At 42.6% G+C, this 20,473-nt stretch overlaps 1 protein-coding gene and 1 long non-coding RNA gene across 4 annotated transcripts in view; both read right to left on the reverse strand.

Annotated features, from left to right (window-relative positions):
- LOC147199093 (uncharacterized) overlaps window positions 1-20,473 on the reverse strand; it is a 111,431-nt gene that overhangs the window by 10,539 nt on the left and 80,419 nt on the right. For 2 of the 3 annotated variants that reach the window (XM_086122025.1, XM_086122024.1), the window contains exon 3: window positions 11,129-11,201. The exons of the other annotated variant lie outside the window; for it this stretch is intronic. In XM_086122025.1, coding sequence (XP_085978151.1) covers window positions 11,129-11,201 — 73 coding nt within the window. The remainder of the gene's footprint in view (window positions 1-11,128; window positions 11,202-20,473) is intronic. 3 annotated transcript variants of the gene reach the window in all.
- LOC147199094 (uncharacterized) lies at window positions 11,687-15,598 on the reverse strand. Its single transcript, XR_015102067.1, has 2 exons — window positions 14,573-15,598; window positions 11,687-14,439 (listed from the first exon to the last, which is right to left on the reverse strand). It is a non-coding gene; the product is annotated as an uncharacterized LOC147199094 (long non-coding RNA).

Here is a 20,473-nt window from a genome sequence, read left to right on the forward strand (position 1 = left end):
CCTCAGTGCGGATATTGCACACCCCTTTTACATATAACCTAAAAAGGTCAACAGACACAAAAAAAAGCATCAATAATGGAAACATGATTAAAACAAATTTCACCTAATGTGAAAAATTTGCAAAAGCAAGCACGGTATACTGCACTCCGTGCATCTGCTTGCTCAATGTCTCCATTTTCTTGCAAAGAATAAGCATCTTGAGAAAACAATTTGGATTGTAATATTGTTCCTGTTGTTTTTCCTTCATTTTCTTTTTCTTTCTCACATTTTTTTTTCTTGACACGTCAGACACGCATACGCAGACACACACACACACACACACACACACACGCTGTGTGTTGACTACCGCGTGGGATCTCTGCGCAAAATCTCCAGCTGTTATGGATGGTGGAAGACTTTGCTTTTGTTCCCTCCATGTGCAGGTGATCTCCCCTGGGAGCATTGCACCAGCAGGTGGCGCCTGCAAAGGGCGGGATGTGGTGGGCGGTTTGGGGTAAGCGCATCGATGCATGGTACAGACGGAGGGGATACTAGGGGTGGAATTGGCGGGGGCGAGGTGACGACAAGAGGATGAGGAAGAGAAAGTTGGGCCCACTTCAAAGACGAGGAATGGTGGGGGGGGATTAAGAACAGAACCATCCCAGTTCCGGCGGGGTCTTGGGTGGGAGGTTTTCAGCCACAAGAGAGATGGCAAGGGAGGCGGACTTCACACGTGTTCAATACTCATCCTCATCCTTTTCTTCTGGCCACTTGGCTCATCTTCTGATCCAGGGGTGGGCAAAACCACTCCGTTTTTTTTAATCCGGCCCAAGAGTCCGATAATACGGGTTGAAAATTACAAATAAATCCGTACTGCATGCATTTTTAAATTGTATTTAACATTTGATTTGATATCACCATATGTTTTTTTTCCAACAAATGCCTCGGCCAATGCGTATGGTCCATTTCCAAAATCCAGTGTGGCCGTTGAGATCCTTCCTTCCTGCGTGTGCCCATCTCATTTGCATATTGCTTGATGGCGCAGCGCCAAAACACTTATCTCCGACCGGCACCGACCTCGCAGGACAGCTCAATTAGAAGCCGCGACTGTGACACGCGATTAGGTGACACTCCAGATGGACATGTGATTTACACCGGTCCTTGTGGAGACACCACTTTGCAATCTGGAAAACCAACACATCCACAACACGTGTTGACTAGGACCTCCGAATGATACAGAATTTAGCACACATGTTCGTCACGACAGGATAAACTGAAATCAATGCAGAACCTATATTATGAAAAACATTGATAGTTGGCTCGTTTAAATTGAAAGTGTTATCTGGAGTGATTTACATATCCTATCATCTTTTCCCATTGAAATGAATTCAAATGCCATTAATCCGTTTTTTAAAAAAAACAATAAATATAATTTTAACGTGTTTTTAAATATTAAAAAACACTTTAAGTGATTGTAGTTTAGAAAAAAAACTAATTATATAATTGAATATAATGGAAAGAATAAAAATTCAATCGTCATCGCGCTGCTCCTTCTCGTGTGTACGTCACGGACACCTGACACCTAATACAAAAGTACAGGTACACAATCAAGTGTTCAAACATCCGTCGCTTAAAGGGTTATGACTATCGACACATCGATGCTAGTTTTATTAGCCCAATGATGGTGTTTTACATTGTGTGTTAGCATTAAGCTAGTGGACTTTTGTAAGGAAACAGTTTGTGATTTGGTTCAATACACAACAACTACTTCTCTTTGTTTTAGGTTTAGTATGACAGTAAGCTTGAACTGGGAGTAACATTGAGCTTTCATCATCTCGGTGTGGGCGGCAAAATTTGGCGATTGGCTATGAAACACGACATTTTTGGCCCGGCTTCAAAAACGACACTGTTCACCACAAGTGACACTCTGAGGAACTCCATATGCTATATTTCTAAGATATTTCACTGCGCCGCCAAGAAGCAAAATTGGCGTTGATGCAAAGCTGAACTTGTTCCTGAGGGGAAAATAGCATGTGAATTTTTATCACAGTCGTTGAGCGTTACATGAAGACAATCAAAATGTAATAATGATGATAATAATGGTCATGGGCGGCCCGGTAGTCGAGTGGTTAGCACGTCGACTTCACAGTGCAGAGGTACCAGGTTCGATTCCAGCTCCGGCCTCCCTGTGTGGAGTTTGCATGTTCTCCCCGTGCTTGCGTGGGTTTTCTCCGGGTCCTCCGGTTTCCTCCCACATTCCAAAAACATGCATGGCAGGCTGATTGAACACTCCAAATTGTCCCTAGGTGTGGGTGTGAGCGCGAATGGTTGTTCGTTTCTGTGTGCCCTGCAATTGGCTGGCAACTGGTTCAGGGTGTCCCCCGCCTACTGCCCGAAGACGGCTGGGATAGGCTCCAGCATCCCCCGCAACCCTAGTGAGGATAAAAGTGGTTCGGAAAATGAATGAATGAATGAACGAATAATGGTCATCTCTCCTCCGAAATGGATAGAGCAAGAAACTATTGAAGCCTGAAGATGCGATATGGCTTGTACTTTGTAGAAGAGGTGGTCGCGTGTCAGGATGCATGGCCGTTATTGATTGCCTTCTTGTATAAAACTTGAACATTTGATGCATGGGTGCAAAATGAACGGCTAGATGAATGTATTGAAGATAATTGAGTAGCTCGATGTGAGGGTGAATGGGAGATTAATGACAGATGGATCGATAGCAGGGTGGATGTTAGAAAAATGGATGGATTGAGGGAGGATTGGATGTAACGGGCGGGGCGGTGTGTGAGTGGTTGGCACGTCTGCTTCACAGTTGTGATGTTCGTGTTTCGAAGATCCGCTGCGGTGGAGCTTGCACGTTGGGGTTCTGCCGCTTCGAGTAAAACAGGCACGTTCAGTTAATTGACGTAAATTGTCCGGCGTGCCCCCCGCTTCGCTCGGCAAAAGTATTAAGTCGAGCCGCTGTATATTGTTAATGTGCAGTAATTCCATTGTCAGTATATTGAGTCCTTGTTTCTTTCAGTCCCGCGGGACTCTGCCGCCGCTATTTAGTTGTAATAAACGTCTGAGTGAACTAATCCAATGCGAGGCAACTAAAAGCAAAGCCCTTCTTTGTGGTGGAGTGAAGGTGTCCAATCGTCTGCGCCGCCGGCTTGTCAAGTAGCCTCTCCAAGCTTTGAGCCGAGATGAGAAATTAACACCTATTTGATTGAACACTCAATACTGATTGAATTCAGAAGCCATGAAGACAGCTGCTTTCCTGAGTCACGCTGAGTTGCTAGGACACGGCATCCAAATGTGAAAACCTTCCTGATATTCTCCAGAACGGAGGCTTATAATTATCCCTGAAGCTAGCGAATGCCTACGAACATAAAACCAAGTTGTCAGGAACATTGACAATGCAAGATGGATGCCCCTGTGGCTTCAGCCACGATGGGACTATTATGCTTGAAACCTTTTACGAACCCTGACGAAACCCAAAAGGTGTTACGTTCGCAAGCATTTGCCACGCACGCTAAGCTAAGCTTCACTCACGAACTTCGACAGCATTTCGGTTTCGCTTCAGCTCTTCAGCATTCCCACGTGATAATTTGGCAGCACTAGCGAGTATCATCATAGCTTCAATCCTGCGTGTTGTGTTCGTTAAATGTGCATTTGTAGAATCGTACTCGAAACATCGGTGGCAACCCGAACAAGAAGAAGGGTTATCGTTGAATCCCCCCTTACATGTTCGCCTCGTAGAAACGATTCAGCCGGTGTGGGATTCTTCCCATCTCGACAACAAACCCCTCCATGAATATTTATCCCCAGCCTAGAAAATATTGCACGGACGACGGGGGTGCGCGATCATCACCCGCTGAATATGAATGACGCGTCCTTTGGCGTCCTCGCTCCCTTTTTGTTTCCTGCCGAGACCTGAACCGAGGCGGCCTGGCATGACAAAGCAATGAGTGTGCAGAATGCTCCTGCCGCACCGCCCGTCACGTTCCAGCTCCCAAAAGGAGTTTGCTCAAGTCCGGATGGCTAAAAAAAAACATTTGAGTTCCCGGTCCCAATAGGTTGCTTTTCCGCATTGAAATTCATGACAATGGAAAAATATGGCTATTAGCATTTCAAATTAGGGTTCAAAGTCATGCTTAGGATGCTAATTAGGATTTCAAACCCTATTAAGGGTTTTAAAACAAGGGTTAAGGTTTCAGATTGGCTTTTTAGGAGGGCTTTCAAGCCTGATTTCAGGCTTCAAATGTGTTTGGCTTTCAATTTCGGGTTATATTTCTGTATAAAATTGTCATTTCAGACGAATATAATGAGCCAAAGTATATTACAATGGATTTGCCTTGTAATAAATCTCCAGTGTAAGACATGCAAGACACCAGCTAATCTGCATTTAAATTCATATCCGTCCAAGATGACCAAGATGGCACCTTCCATCACACATGTGTTAATTACATCTGGCCCGCGTCAAACAAAGTCCCCCTTTCTCCGTGCGGGCCGGAGCACAGTGAAAGATGACATGAGTCACTCGCGCTGTCAATCAGTGCGCAGTGATATGAATCTTAATTTCACTTCTTCTTGGAAAGTGTAAGCGGCAACTAAATATGAGTTACACATTTGATGTAGTTGAAAAAAGGAGCAGCACCAATATTAGTAAGCAGCGATGTATGTAGCCAAAACGTGTACAGTAGTACCTCTACTTCCGAACGTCTCTTCGTAATAAAAATTTCAAGTTGCGAAATGCCTCAACAGGAAAATATTGCCTCTAGTCACAAACGAAATTTCAAGATACGAAAGGTAAAAATACAGTCTGGCCTGCTACTCACAGTTCCGAGTTTCCTGAACGCAACATACTTATAGCTACTCTGCCATTGGCTATTACCGAGCATCATCCTGGCATCCCATTGGCTAAGAGGGACCTCTACCGTATAAGTCTAGGTGTGTAGATAGACAGATAGATAGATATGTGTTTAAGCAGCGTCCTCGCCATTCGTCCCTCGGGCCATGAGGCGTTCCGATAGTTTTACTTCAATGTGAATCACCCAGAAAAAGTGTTCACCAGTCGGGCAATCGTTTACTCTGCTGGTGTTTGCCTTGGACATCTTCGAAGGATTGTTTAAAGCCGACAAAAAAAACGTCCTTGGATCAGTTCTTTACAAAACGCCAGGCAAAAAAACACTTTTGCGAGTGCACATGAAGGCAAAAAATGATGAGGATACAGTTAAAAGATAAATGACCATCATTTTAATTCTTTATTCTTTGTTTTTTACGTTATGCACAACTCTCATTTCTTGTGCGATAATCTAATTTGTAACATGTATTTGTTACATATTTTCATGCATTTTTACGTTTTAGGAAAGAATTATGTCTAAATTTTAGCGGGTTTGGAACAAATTAGGGCATTTACATGGAAAACGCGTCTCAATTTACAAGATTTCTCGTTAAGAAATTCCTTCCGGAACCAATTAATTTCGTAAGTAGAGGTACCACTGTACCATAAAATAGTCTTTTATTCTTTTATTTTGAAAGTCAGACTTTATGAACACACGATTCATAAAGAAGTGAATGTGAACAGTAGCAAGAATAGTCGGCAGCGTTGTATGTGTTGACTGCACGCGAGATCATTTATTTTTGTGGTCTATTTGTTTTCTGTTTTATTTGCTTTCATTCATTTGTTGAAAAAAAAAGTCTTATTGTTCCGCGAGCCGTAATGAATTCCTGTTCCTTGTTCCTTCATGTGCCCTCCTCGCTGATCTCTGCAAATGAGACGGCGGCGAATCATTACGGCCAAGTGTAGAAGGTCAAGTGATTTTTAAAGAAGGCCAATTAAAAAGCAGGCATTGCGAGGGGCCAATTACAAAGCAGGCATTGCGAGGGGTCTGCGGTAAGGCGAGAAAAAAACGCTCGCCCGCGTAGGCGTGGGTGGCGTTCACACGCCGTACACTAATGTGCCAGCGTTGAGCCGAGAAGAAAGAGCGGAGTGGGCGAAAGTTACATGAGCATGTGATCAAGAGAATTATTAGTTGAGACGTGGTGAAGCAGCATGGGGATAATAAGCCAAATAATTGTTCGCTACTGTGCAGCCAATGTTCAAATTAATTCAAGAGACAAAAATATTGGGATACAATAATCAGGCTTTTAAATATGCGTGCTATACCTGAGTTAGGGTGTCAAATAAAGGCTGAGGTTTTAAAATGAAAGTGTCAAAAACCCAGACGCATTGTGTATTTAAACCAACCACATAGTTTTTGCCTTTAAATTCGCTAGTTTAATGCTAACACATATTGGGAAACGCCATAGTTGGGCTAACAAATAGAATTCATGTGGCATTGTTATCCGGCCTTGAGCAACTACCCAAAATTGCTTCCACTCTCGGGCATTTTAAATGTAAACAGCTCGGACGTCTCGTCTTGTCCGTGTTATCGGCGGTGTTGTCCAAATATCCTTTGCAGACAACGTTGAAGATGATGATGTCGACGTCTGTCATGATGCTCACATTTTCATCTCGAGCATTCAGACAAACATCTCAGATTAGCTCCTCCGGCTCCTCCTTTAATATCCAGCTCGCAGCCGTGCGACAAACATCGGAGATGGCTCGCGAGATGCCGCTCTGATGTCTGAGCCGCTTTAGGGGAGGTCGGCTAAAGCTGATGAATACTGAGCAGGTGCGCGGATCAGGCGCGCACATCAGGCGTCTTTCAGAAAAGAACTTTTGATTGACACATTAGATGGAACCAGGTAATCCGGATTTGAAACCCAAAGACATACTTCAAACCCTAATCCTCCTGTGAAACCCAAACCCTTGTGTGAAACTCCAATTTGAAACACCAAGGCTTGAAACCATAAATTTAAACTCTAAGCCCTGTCTTTAAACCATAACCCACACTTGAAACCCTGCTATATAACTCGGGCTAGAAATGCTATTTTGAAACCTTGACCCTGTCTTGAAATGTTCAGACAATACTGAAACCCTAACCCCGATTTGAAACTCTTATTTTAAACCCTAAACAAGGCTTGAAACCCTAACCCAGACCTTGAAACACTAAAACTAATTTGAAACCCATACGCGAGTGTGAAATCTTACTCAAAACTTGAAACCCTAACCCTTGTTTGAACCCGAATGTGAAACCTAAACCCTGTCTTCAAAACCAAATCCAGGCTTCAAATTTTAACTTGAAACTGTAAACCAGCCTTGAAACCCTACTTTGTAACCCTACCCCTGGCTTGACATCCTAACTCTGGCTTGGAACCTTAACCCGTATTTGAAACCTTAACCTAGATTCCGAACACTCGCTTGAAACCCAAACCCTTGTTTGAAACCACATTTTAAATCCCAAACCCATACGTGCAACCATACTTTGAAATCCTTATTTTGCCTTTAAAAACCTAATCCAATTTTTACAGCCCAGCTCTGGCTTGAAACTCTTAATTTTAAATCCTAATAATGTCTTGAAACACCAACCATGGCTTGAACCCCTACTTTGAAACACTAAACCTATCTTTAAATCCTGCCTTGAGACCCTAATCCTAATTTGAAACCCTAATGGCCCATGTCACTCAAAACCACTATGGTCACAGAAGTAATATGGTGCAAAATTTTTAGTACTTAAAGAGTACCTTAAAGTTTAGCACTAACTTTGAGTGTGTTCACATTCGTTGAGTGCCTGCGCACAAAGCTGAGGTAACAAGTGGGTGAACTAAATGAACTCTTGGATGTAAAGTGTGTCTTATTGTCTTATTAAGGCGTCAGCATTAAGCCTCCTGAGCCGGAACTAGCTCCACAATCACGTCGCGTTCTCAAACATCTCGTTTAATTATTCCATTGCGATACCCGCGCAGACAATCAAGGCAAAAAAGGTAAAATTGGAGATTAGACGCCGGCTCGTTTAGTCTCTTTGGAACCATTAGCATAATGGAGAAACTAATTTTAATGGTTTTACAACGGTTGTGCCGTCGTGTGTTGTTTTGTGTACTTTCACCGCACGCGTACAAACACTCGCGCACAACTTGATTGGTTCTTTGCAGTTTGAACATCGCAAAAAGTTTGAAGTTTGACCTAAGTGTTGGTGCTAAACATCTAGTGAGGAGAAGAAGAGTAACCAAGTTAGCTTGACGCTAGCAAAAGGTTAGCAAGAAGTTAGCAGACATGGTTTTTTTCTTTTATTTATTCGATTAGTTTTCCTTAGCTTAGGTACAAAGATGTCTTGAGACACAAGTTTAATTTATTCTATGATCACACTCGTAACTGGAAAAGCCATCAATCGTTCTAGTCGAATTTAGTGCGCAGCAGCCTGGTTGCCATGTTGTGTACCGTAGCCACATCTTAGCATATGGCAGACGTGGCGTCCGTGGAGTAGCTGATAAAAACTCACGACATGAGCAGAGTGGGAGCGCTCGCCACTCAGCTCCCAGGTGTCAGACAGCAATGCGGTGTACTTCCTCTCCGAAAGTGAAACCTTCACTTTGAATGTCTGTCTGTAAAACAACTTCAATGCTTTTGAATAATGACTGTAATCGTATTTTAGCCATTTAGCATTGTAAGTCATCTTAGCAGTGATTTATGGAGTCGTTGTTGAACTGTTCTTTTTAACGTATGCAGTCCTTCCAAATATTTAGAGGGAGCAGAAGGGCAACCAGTAGACGCTATCAGTAGGTGGCGCTGATCTATTGCGTTGATTTATTTTTTGATGTTTTCTGAATATCTATTCTGCACACACTATACTGCTTAATCATAATTTAAACGAAGCACCGAGTTATTTTTGAGCAAGGTATTCGAACGCCCAGTTGCTCCTGAGGTTTAAAATTTTGAGCCTTTTGAGCCAGTTTAAGGATTTCAGATTTGGGTTTAGGTTGTCAAATCGGGCTGTTATAATTTAGTTGGAGTTTCAAGTAAGAGATTCCATAGCAGGATTAGGGTTTGTCAAGGCTAAAATTGTCTTAAGATTTTTCAAAGCAACGCGTACGTCTGTGTTTTTATGTCTGACACCACACAGGTGATGTGTGATCAATCATGAGTGGTTGAAACGCAAGCATCACATTTGGTAAAGCTAAACTTTTACAAGCATGAGCTTGAGATCATCAGGGGTAAAATGAGGACATGATTAAATAATAATCATAAGGGAGTGATGAGGGCTGTAAACATGCATTCCTCTGTGTCCACATGTCCACACACACCCACACACACATACGCTGCAATGCCGCCAACATTTTTTCCTAATTATCTACACTGAGAGCCATAAAGGAGCAGACAGTGGCTTGATTAAAGTGTTGCGTTGCTGATGAGAGGTTCTTCACCAAGTGAGCCGCACTTTGAGAGTCAGCGCAATAATTAACACCCTGCAGGGGGCGCCAGGTTGGACGGCCCCTTGTGGGCACGCAGTGAAAGTGAGTGCGCACACGAATCAAAACATTTTGGGGAGTTTTCAGACGACATTTTGTTGACAGAATGTTTGTTCATGTTGGAACAAGGAATGTACATAACCACTTTTTTTTCCAGACCATATTCAAGTACTTACATTTGAGTACTCAAAGATAGTGAGTACCTATGTTTGATGCGTGAGTTTTCTCCAGGTACTCCGGTTTCCTCCCACTTGCCAAAATAATATCTTACGTGAGTTTGCTTCCGTCGTGGTTGCCTCACCCAAAAGCTTGTAGGCGACGCTCTGCCGTCTCATTTACATTAGAACGCAATGTTCCAACTCTACGAGCGTCACGCTGACGCATACCGAGGCATCTTCATGTTGCAAATCCGAATGGAAGCAACACGTCATCGCCCGGCACGTTGTTCACCTTGGCCTGCTTGTCGTCCTTTCAGCGTTTGTCACATGAAAGGCAAACAAGTGCGGGCGCTTGGAGAGGTGTCATTCATCTTCCCGCGGCCTCTCTGTTTGTCACCCTGGTCCGCGCGATGACTCGTCATACCTCTTCTCCTGTCATTCACGCCGTCCTTTTCAGTGGGACGCTCCTCCTCCTCCTCCTCCTCTTCCCGGCTTCGTTTTCGTTTTGACTGATTGATGGATGGCTGCTCCTCGCTTCACATTTAGATGTGATGCCCATGCAATAAACAATGATAACATTTCTCATCCCTCATCCTTTCCAATGCCAGGAAAAGATGTTTACAAGGTGCTAAACTCACTTTGATGTTTACGGAAATGCGCATCGCGGGTTCATCGGAGACTCAAAATTGTCTGGTTTTTGCCAAGTGCGGAAATAACACTCGTTTGTTTTGTCAAAGATTTAAATTTTGTCAACCAAATCATCCATGTTAGGTTATTTTAGGACAATAAATCGCCTTTAGTGTTTACAAAAACTTGTATAAAGCCTGAATTCTTCTAGCTTTTGTTTTTTGGGGAGGAATGTCGAAGATTAATTGTCTTTGCCGATGACGTAATGGATATATTGCAGTGCATTAATGTCAGCCTAAAAATTGTCTATATTTATGAAAGCCCCAACATTAGATCCATTCTAAGAATGCATTGTCCTTGACATTTGGTGAATTGAATTCTACATTTTTTTTGGTTTTACAAAAAGTCATGTTATTGAAGGTTATTTGCGTGTGTGTGTGTGTGTGTGTGTGTGTGTGTGTGTGTGTTTAACCAGAACACTTGCAAAAAAACAGGTTCGTCATCGACTTCAAATTGTCTAAGATGTTTTTTTGCGAGGCAACTTCCTTTACATAAAAAAGCTTTTGGGTTTAAAAAATAAAAAAAAAATAGCCGTGCGATTTCTAAAGACAAAGTTAACTGAAGACTCAACTGTTGTATGGATCAAAAACATGTACGTTTGAGTCTGTCAAGAATTTTATCCTGATGTTTTTAAGAAAAGAAAAATATGATGTCCCTTGAAATATGAATATTTCAACTCAAAACATCTCAACTCATCGCCCCTCGTTCAAATAAATGTAAATATTAGCAAACCATTCCAGTTTCCCACCAAAACACAATAATTTAGGGGTGTTACTTAAAGCGGAAGTCAAATTTTTTTTGCTGTATGTTTAGTCATGTATGTCAGTCTAAACACTGTTCTGATTGATACCACATTTGTGGAATAAGAATTAAATGGACTAATCCACCCACTTTTAGCCAACCAAAGAGGCTGACATTTTACGCATCACTGCCACCCGCTGCTGACTGAAACCAGCGCTCACCTGTTTTCTGGCTTTGCTCCCGTCTGGTTGTGTCAGACTGTGTTGCTGTGTGAAAGTCAACACTTTGCTGGCTCTGTGTAAAAAAAAAACAAAAGCCGGGAAAGGCATAACTTATTCAGTAGGATCTCTGTGAAAGAGGTTTTACTTTGTCTGTTTTGGTACTAAATAACCAGCGCTTAGGTCCTGCTTCTGTGTCTTTGCAGGATTATGCAAAAAAAACCAAAAAAAGAAAACACTCGGCACCCGATTCATTTTCAGAGCCGACTTTATCTCAAGGCAAATCCAGAAAGTCTACTTTCCATCCGCTGGGGATGATTTAGTTGTTTTGGAAATAATTCCCTGCGCTTGTCTGCCATTCTTGGACTTGCATGTCATGGAAGTGGCTTGATAATGTTTGCAATATGGCTTTGTACTCCTGGAAGATATACGACAGTCATCATTTTGCACACAGACACACACACGAGATAAGCCAACAGAAGGCTTAGAACATCGTAGGAAACTCATGATCCAATGCAAAAGATGGGTGGGGGGGAGAAAAAAAATGAGGCAGAATAAATCTCAGTTTGTGGGTTTTATTTACAATGCAGGCAATAAGTGAATATGAAGAGGAGGAAGGAGCGTCGAGAAGGTGCCCACCGAAAACATCGACACCTTTGTTTTCCCTCATTGGCTCTTAATGGATGTTTCAGTGTCAATCGAACTCTCTTCAAACGTTACGAGTACGCTCACAAAGACACACACACAAACACACACGCACAAACCGAGTGAAGAGTAAAAAAAAAACTAAAAGCAAAACAAACGATGACGGGAAGAGTGAAGAGAGCCATATCGGGGGTCCAATAAACCGCTACTCTGCGCAATACGCTCGAGATGGTTACAGTCTGTTGCACTTAAGGAGCTGATTGATCGATGACAAAAGCGAGCAAAACATCAAAGACGTATCAGGCTTTGACAAATCTCACAAATGTGTTTTGGTCTATTTGGATGGTCAACTAACCTGATGTTTATAAAACATCAAAAGCAAATAACTAGAGTCCTGAACTAACCCGGTATTTTGTTTTTGTGAAGACCGCTTGTAAATGCTGTTGAACATTTTGTCTTTTATATCTTCACTGCACTTGTCAAAGACCAAATGGCCTCCGAAGTTTACGCACCAAAGTTTGTATGTTTCGTATGAGGATGAGAAGCTATTTCATGAAAGTCATATCCATCGGTTTTGCCTTTTTTTTGAACGCCTAAATTATCTTTGATATTTATGACAACACATCTAGCCATGACTCTAAATTGTATTCTTTTATTTACAAAATGTTTTCACCAAATATTCTTAATTAGCTTTGTGTTTTTGGTGGGTGTGTTCAAGCCACTAGGGCAACATTCACACGACAGGGTGTGATGCCCCAATTGAAATTTTTGTTAAATCCGATCTTTTTCTATTTTTAGATACTCGTTCCCTTTACAAAAAACACATGCGACTTCGAATGTGAATGGAATGTTTCCGGGACAAAGGCAGTGTTGACCGAAGGAAATGTGGTCCAGCATTTAGGGGCTCATTTTTTTGTTGTTTACAAAAACCTGCACATTGATGACTGTAATTTTTCCTCAAAAATACCCAAGTTCGATTTTTCAAATACTTCCCAAACTGCTTCATGTACCGGTACACTAAATGTTTATAAATCGCTTGGATTAAATTAATCAGACATGTTTTTTTGTGTTTTGTTTTGTTTTTTTGCCAGGTTTTGAGTTTAGTATGTCCCTGAATGTTTTGACCTTCCCATGCGACCATCTCAGTTCCAGTCGTTTCCTTCGCCAACCCACAAACACATCCAATCGTGTGCATGTGTGTATTTCCGCCAGTTTCCCATTAAGTGTGTTTTTATTGATGAATCTGCAGTCATGCGGAACTCTGTTTACCCACGGTGCCATTAGCTCCAGGGGGGGCGCCATGGCAACAGTGTAAGTAGGATAAATGACATCACGGCAGGGGCAGCTGGAGGCTTTTTTTTGGGGGGGTGGGGGGGGCTTGTGTACACCTTGGCAAACGCAAGACGAATAGCGGCAAGCTAGCCGAACGATGAAGGAGGCAGAGAAAGAGGAGTGCCATGAAGATGTCGAGAAGGGGCGGATGGATGTGTAGCGGGGCATGGTAGCGGAATGACTTCTCGTGGGAAATTAAAAGTTATTGTATAATTATTTCTATGTGACATCGGTGGCCTGATGTCTCCCTTTACACCTGCAATTAAAGAGACGCCTGTTGTCCTCACGCTCGTCCGTAGTCGGCCTATTTGCGCTGACAGATGACGTCCTGCCTCGACATCTCGCATTAGTCCACAAACTCGCCGTGACTCCCATCAAGCGTTGTGTCATGTTTTACAATTAGCCTCATTTCACACACAATCTGGCACCGGAGGACTCTTTCTAAGCGAACCTGTATGGCATGAACACCAAAACATACATCGTATTTGTCGGAACTCCATAGATGTCGTTCAATGGGAAATATGTGCACAAAACTGAAATTTCAGTGCGGTGAGCATCTCAAGCGATGGTTCTCAAACTTCTCAAAGAACCAACACCGTGACAATCGAGGAGAATCTGGCGAAGTGATTTCAGAGTGCTACAGTAAGAGACCAACCAGCGGGATAAGCCTGCCTGTTACTTCCTGTTTGGCTGCTACTCAAGCACTACCAAATATGAGGAAGCTTGCATCGAGGCGTTGTCATGCTCGATAGCACCACCATGAAAAAAACAATTGCCGCGTTGAAACAAACAACAAACAGCAGGCAAACACACATGCGAAATGAAAACACAGAAGGAGCAAGGAACAGATGCTAACGTCATTCGCTTGGCTTTAAAGTGCACATTAACAACCAAACACAGTACAACACTGCGTGTGTGTGTGCGTGTGTGTGTGTGTTTGTGAGACTTTTGGCTTGTTTCCACATCATAAAATCAGTTTATTTTTTTTACATTGTCTTTAGTGTTTTATATTTATATTTTACGATACAGAGCTAATTTTCTGGATTGAAAACTTAACCCCCGCCAAGAAATTGTAAATTTTGGGGGGCGCAGGAACGGATTAATGGCATGTCAATTCATTTCAATGTGGACAATTGATTTGGAGTACACAGTGCGTGTGACCTCATTGTAAAAAAGGTCTACTTACTTTTGCCCTAAAAGTTAGTTGTCTTCTGTTTTCCTGTTGTGTGTTTATAATGAGTCTTGAGGCTGAGCCAACTCCATTACCCATCAGTCCTTTCTGCTCTAGCAAGGTTAATGTATGTCAGCACAAAGTCCTCCTTCACCTTGGTGTTCTGCTGTTTACCCACACAAACACACACACATACGCACACACACACACACACACACAATGAATTAACCGTTCCGAAAGGGATTAGACAGTCATGATGAAGAGGAAAATGTGCAGAGATGTTGCGGGGCGGAAAGTACCGGTAGCATTCGTCAAACACTTGTCACTTGTCAATAAGCTGAGGGGGATGTTGTGCAGGCTGGCTGGCCGCAGGTGCCCCGCCCTTGGACGCAATCGTCGGTCATCAGATTGAAGCGCCATTAATAGAGAGCAGCGGAAATATCTTCACATGGGAATTTAAGGGATAAGAAACCGGCATCACAAACCATTGAAGGAAAATTGTCATGTAAATAAAATTGAAGCATTGTCTCCTCAGATATCAATCTCGTAGTAAAACGTTCATGCTTTGATGAGGCGTTGCTAAACTTATGCATTGTCAGTGTAAGAAGTTGAAATACATTGCTGAAGTGACATTTTTTTAAATATCAAAATGTGACGTAGCAAAGTAACAGAGCTTTGTTTGTTTTTGAGCTTTTTTGATGGAATAAAATCACACTTGTGTCAATGTTGGCTTTTCTGCAGATCCTTCGCCACTAATTGCTAATCTTTATTTGAAGGATTTCTTGTTTCAATGAATAGCAATCCTCCCCCGAGGTGATATCGTAGGACCATTTTACAAGCATTTGTTTGTTCGCCGCACACACTTACACGCAAACACCCAGAAATATGCTGACATGCACACACACACACGCACCTGCATATACAAACACAATATTCTATCTCTGAGCAAACACCTGAACGTCTCAAATCATTCTTGAAACAACCAGTTTTGTTCCATTTCATTGATTTGATGTGGCACACGTACACGCGCGCGGACGGACATCGGCACAAACACCCGCACAATACACACCACTCGCTATCTCTAAACAAACACCTGAACATTGAAAATCATTTTGAAGTGTCACTTTGCGGTCCATTCCACTGTATTGTGACACAGAAACACCCAGAAATATGCTGAGGCACACACACACACGAAATCAATGTCCCAGCAGGTCATGAATGGACTGCGCTCACCTGACCAAAGCTATCAGCCGCCGCCGCTAGCCACACTTGTGTGAGCGTGCTAGCTTGATTAGCGATGTGGCGGCAGCACCACGCTGAGCATGGTAATGGCATCCTCTACTGGGCTGCCGAGCGGTTGTTAGCATGCTAACAGGAGCGTCACTAATAGAAATCGACAGAGCGTGCAGTGGCGCCTCCTGTTGTGTGTGTGTGTGTGTGTGTGTGAGTATTGTACACTTCAATCAGTACTTACAAAAGGCTTTAAAATGTCGTGTTCGTGCTTTTCAAAGGACAGAGCAAAAAAATAACATTTGTTCCATTTCCATTGTGTACATTCTTAGTCTTCTAGGTCCTTGTACTCCACATTGGTTGAAGTGTGGCAACTGGAATCTTCTTGTTTGTTAAATCTCTTGTATTTATTCTGGTTCCTCCTTCAAAACTGACGAGGCATCGATGCTGTCAGGTTAATGATATGAGAGAAACGCTGTCTCTGTGGCTGTTTCAGACCACCTGAGACCAGCAAAGAGGCAAAAAGAGATCCCAGCTGCCACCTGCGCGGTCACAACGGTGCTTCTTTGTGCTCTCGGTGGAGCAGAGTGACAAGGTGGGAGAGTGGAGGGGCTGAGCCAGGTCACCAGGCGACACATGACCTTTCACAGCTGTGAAGCCAGCCCGCTGAGCAGCCTTCAGGTACATGCACACACTTCACTGGGGGTGAGGGGGACACTGAAGGAGCACTGAGTCGCGTCAGGTAGAGAAGCGAGCAAACGCAGCTTCTTCTTCTTCTGTGTTTGCATGCAAAAATAAACGTGGTGGGAATTTAGACATAACATCACATGATGATTGAAGAAATGCGAAGTAACACTTTTAATGTGCCGTGTAACCTGATAACATGATAAGCTGTCCACTGTAGTAACTGCTATCCCTGAAAGGGTTAAAGTTGATCCACATTTTTTTTAAAAACGGTTTAATGGTTATTTTTTTCGGGAATCCAAAAAAAAAAAACTGGAGTATATTTGATGGCACAACCAAGTATTTGTCATGATTTCAGTATAGGTCAGTGGTAGTCAATCACTTTTTGCCACCCAGAAGTGTCCTGCTGTCTATTGATGACAAACATTATGAAAAGGTCTACGGACCTTTAAGCCTGGCTAACCCTTCCATCCCCAGCTGTCAGCGCATTGTCTCGTTCTTTTTCCGACATTGAGCCTTTCGTCTGCCAGTCGGCATCTCACACGTAAAGCAGCTCAAGAAGAAAACAAAGGGGACGGACGGACACTCACCATATTAAATCATATGCAACATATTCAAACATGTTGAAAAAAAACAACGCTCTCACACTGAAGAAACGGTAGACTATTGTTGTAATGCGTCACTTTGATGAAAGGAAAGTAAAAGTAACTCAAAACGGTAAATTCAAACACCAAACCATCTAATTTCAATCAACAAAAGTTAGCGAGCCAAATGCTAATGAAAATTAGCATGCATTTTACCCACCTTTAGCATCGCAAAACTACTCCATAGCAAAAAGGATGTGACTCATCATCCTTTTTGGTCTCAATATTCAACGTACTGACGATAAGTAAAGATGCTCCAGAGTACAAAAGCAAAAAGAAAACACTTCTGGATGAGAAGCTTTTAATCTTGAGTAAGCATTACCGTTAGGCTACAAAACAGTAACTTGTAATGTTGATATTAGACGACACAAAAATAATTTTTCGTCGCCCCCCAAATTTATGCCACAAGAAAATAAAAAGTAAAATGCCTTATTCACGTTGGGGGCAGTGATTTTCAACAAAAATGTTTCCTCTTCAGTGATTCTCACGGTTAGCAACAACATGATTGAAAGGAGATGTCAAGTTTCGTCGATTTGACTTTCAGAAAAGTCGATTGCTGGAGCTTTGTGTTGCTGTACGGGCAAACTGTAAAGCAGTATAAAAAAAAAAATCAATCGATGTAACTGTTATTTTGACAAAAGACTAAATTCTCCCGACAATTTGACGTCTTCAGAGAAGCCAGAGCACACATTTCCAAAGAGAGAACATATCTCCAAACGTCCAGCAAGCCGAAGCCGCCTTCGTGCTTGGACGCCTCCGGCTCTCGTTTACCTCGTTAGTGGAGCTCGCTTTTTAAACTCAAAGACGCGCGGCAGGTTGGCGGTGAGGAGCGTCCGTTTGTGTCGAGCAGCTCCGGCCTTTGATACGTTCTCTAATGAGCTGTTTGTAGATCGTACGGTGTTCCTCTAGCGGCTACATGTGAACCAATGCACGATCACAGCACTGCTCGATGAACTTTGTGAGTGAGGGCTTCCTGGCCGTCTCATACGACGCACCAAATCCGCGTCGTATAATTCGTCGGAACCGTTCTGCTCCTGACGAACTTCCCATGCGAGCACACGCTAATCTTCGCCCGAAATGCCACATCTTCAGCAGGTACACGGCGACTTGCCCTAATCCAATCTGGGCTCAACTTGAAACCCAAATAAAGTCTTGTAAATGTGCGAGATGAAAGCACACCACAGGTTTCCGCCGCTAAGTCTATAAGCTTGGATGTTCTCCACGTTTTTAATGGGATTAAACATCCATGTTGGTGTTTAGAGTCTTCGACTGAGAACGGGAAATGTGTGGGTGTTGAAACTTTTTACTGGTAAAAGTGGAGCGTTGAAAGCAGCTTCAACTGAATTTTGAACCCAGACCAAATATATCGTTCTGACGATTTACTGTTCTACTAAGTAGGCTTCCAAAAAATACCTATATTTATTTTACATCGAGCTTTGCTGGACCAACTGCCACCCATTATTGGTTGTTCTTTTTCCACTCACACACAAGGTCAAAAGTGTCCTGGGATGGGAAGCGTTTGTTCCCCGCACGGCGTCCACATTGCATGTATGCCGTGCATTGCGCATTCCAATGCCCAGCGGCCGACGAATGAGCGGATTAATAATTGACATCCTGCACGAGGAATCGCTAATGAGCTCGGCTACCCTCTGTGGAAAATAAACAAGCTATTTATTAAATGAAACGGGACACGATGAAGGTTATTATGCTGCGACACGCGTCTGTAATGAGCTTCCTGTTTTGAATGTTAAAGCGCGCCGGCGTGGGTTGAACGACACAGATGGATGCGTAATGGCCGGTCAACCTGTACCCGGTTAGACAAAATACCGACTGGTTGTGTGATTGATCGTGCTGCGCTTTGCTGTGCAGATGGAACATATTCACAAACCTTGTTTTTCTACATTTTATGATGTTACAGTCGTGGTTCGCAAAAAGATTTACATCAAGTACAACCGATAAAAAAAGACGTTGACTTAAGCATTCATAAAAATATATTTGGTGGTTAACGACCACCGACTCACTTATTTGTGATAGTTTTTGCGCTGTCAAATCAGAAAGGCCTTGTCTACATCGGAATTGGTGTCAAGGAAGTATGTTGATGTGATACATATGCACCGAGCGACACGCTTTGTAAGTCGGGGAGAAGCTAAGTTTAGCATGGGTTGTTCCGGAGAGTTTTGCCATCATTTCAAAATTCAATGTGCAAGCCATTCATTCTTAAGGGTAATGTGAATTTTAAATTAGATCATACTGGGATCGTAGCTTGGTGTATACAGTATTTAGACTTTATCGTATTTAATCCATGCAATTACATATATTTTTAGGGCATCGGTTGCTGACCGTTTTTCGCTATTTGTCCGTAAAGTCATGTTTCGCCTCCAAATTCTACAGCCAAGCCACTATAATGAAATAGACTTATTTTTTCATTTGTGCAAATTAATTCAAAATAAATAAGAATAAAAATAAAAACACATGCACATAAGCAGCCTATTTGAGCAGAGCCCAGATTTGAGTCCAATTGAACATCCTTGGAGCCAAACTGACAACAGATCAGTATGACGAGTGGTGACATTTGGTACAGGCCAAGGGACCACTCCCCACCCCCCAAAAAATGCTCTGTGAAATGTTTTTTTTGGGGGGGGGCATCATAACATGTAAATCATTGGCCTTTGTATGGTGATTTTGCACCCACCCACGGAGTCACCCTCTGTTGACGAGTTCCACAAGGAGCGGCTAACGGAGGTCATTTATGGTGAATGCATTTTTATTTTTCATCATAAACCTTAAGCGGAAAGAGGAAAAAAAAACAATCAAATGGGCAATTAAAATGAGTGAAGGATGCATGTGTGCATGAACATGGCAAAGGGGGTCTTGCACAGATCACTAATGATCCCAGGACAGATACATCTGCAACGCTTTGAGCGAAGAATGTAAATACTGATTATTTCTGCCCCAAAAAAACTTGATAAATCCCCTCCCTAAAAATGATACATATGTTGTGTATAGGAAAATGGATGGTTGTACTTACAACGTACTCCACGTATGCATGACAAAATGTGGCAGACGCAAAGGCAGCTGTGTTCCTTTCAAAGACTCAAGGTCGCCTCAATGACACCAGCGGCTGGTAAACAACATCCAGGGACTTTCATCTGCACTACACAAAGATTACTTGTGTGCCGTTGTTGGACACCAAAGGGGAAGGTCTTGAATGAACATCTATGTGTTTTTTTGTTTGTTTGTTTTTTTAACTTTGGGGGCTTTCATCAGCGTGTCGGATGACGGATGCAAACCACATGCTAAGCTAGTCATCGTTCTTGTTGGGCAGTGTGGTTAACAACCTAAACGCATGACTCGTATCAGCAGAAACGTATTTTTCCCATTGGAAATAACCAATACAGAAATTATGTGTTCCACCGCACCGGTCAAAGTTGCACATCACTCACTACAGTGGATATCGATTGAGAAACTGTGTTGTTTTGTTTTGTTTTTTCGATTGTATAGTCATGTCTTGCTGTTTTAAAGCGGCCAGCTATTGACAAATGGTTTGATGATGTCACCACAGCGAGCATGAGATTGCTTGAAACCCTTTCATGCGCCAATAACGACAACCTGTAACCTGATAACCTGAGAAGCCGTCCACTG

This window comes from Hippocampus guttulatus, chromosome 10 (genome assembly GCF_054856545.1).
Source record: "Hippocampus guttulatus isolate MCC_2025c chromosome 10, RoL_Hgut_1.0, whole genome shotgun sequence".
NCBI lineage: Eukaryota > Metazoa > Chordata > Actinopteri > Syngnathiformes > Syngnathidae > Hippocampus > Hippocampus guttulatus.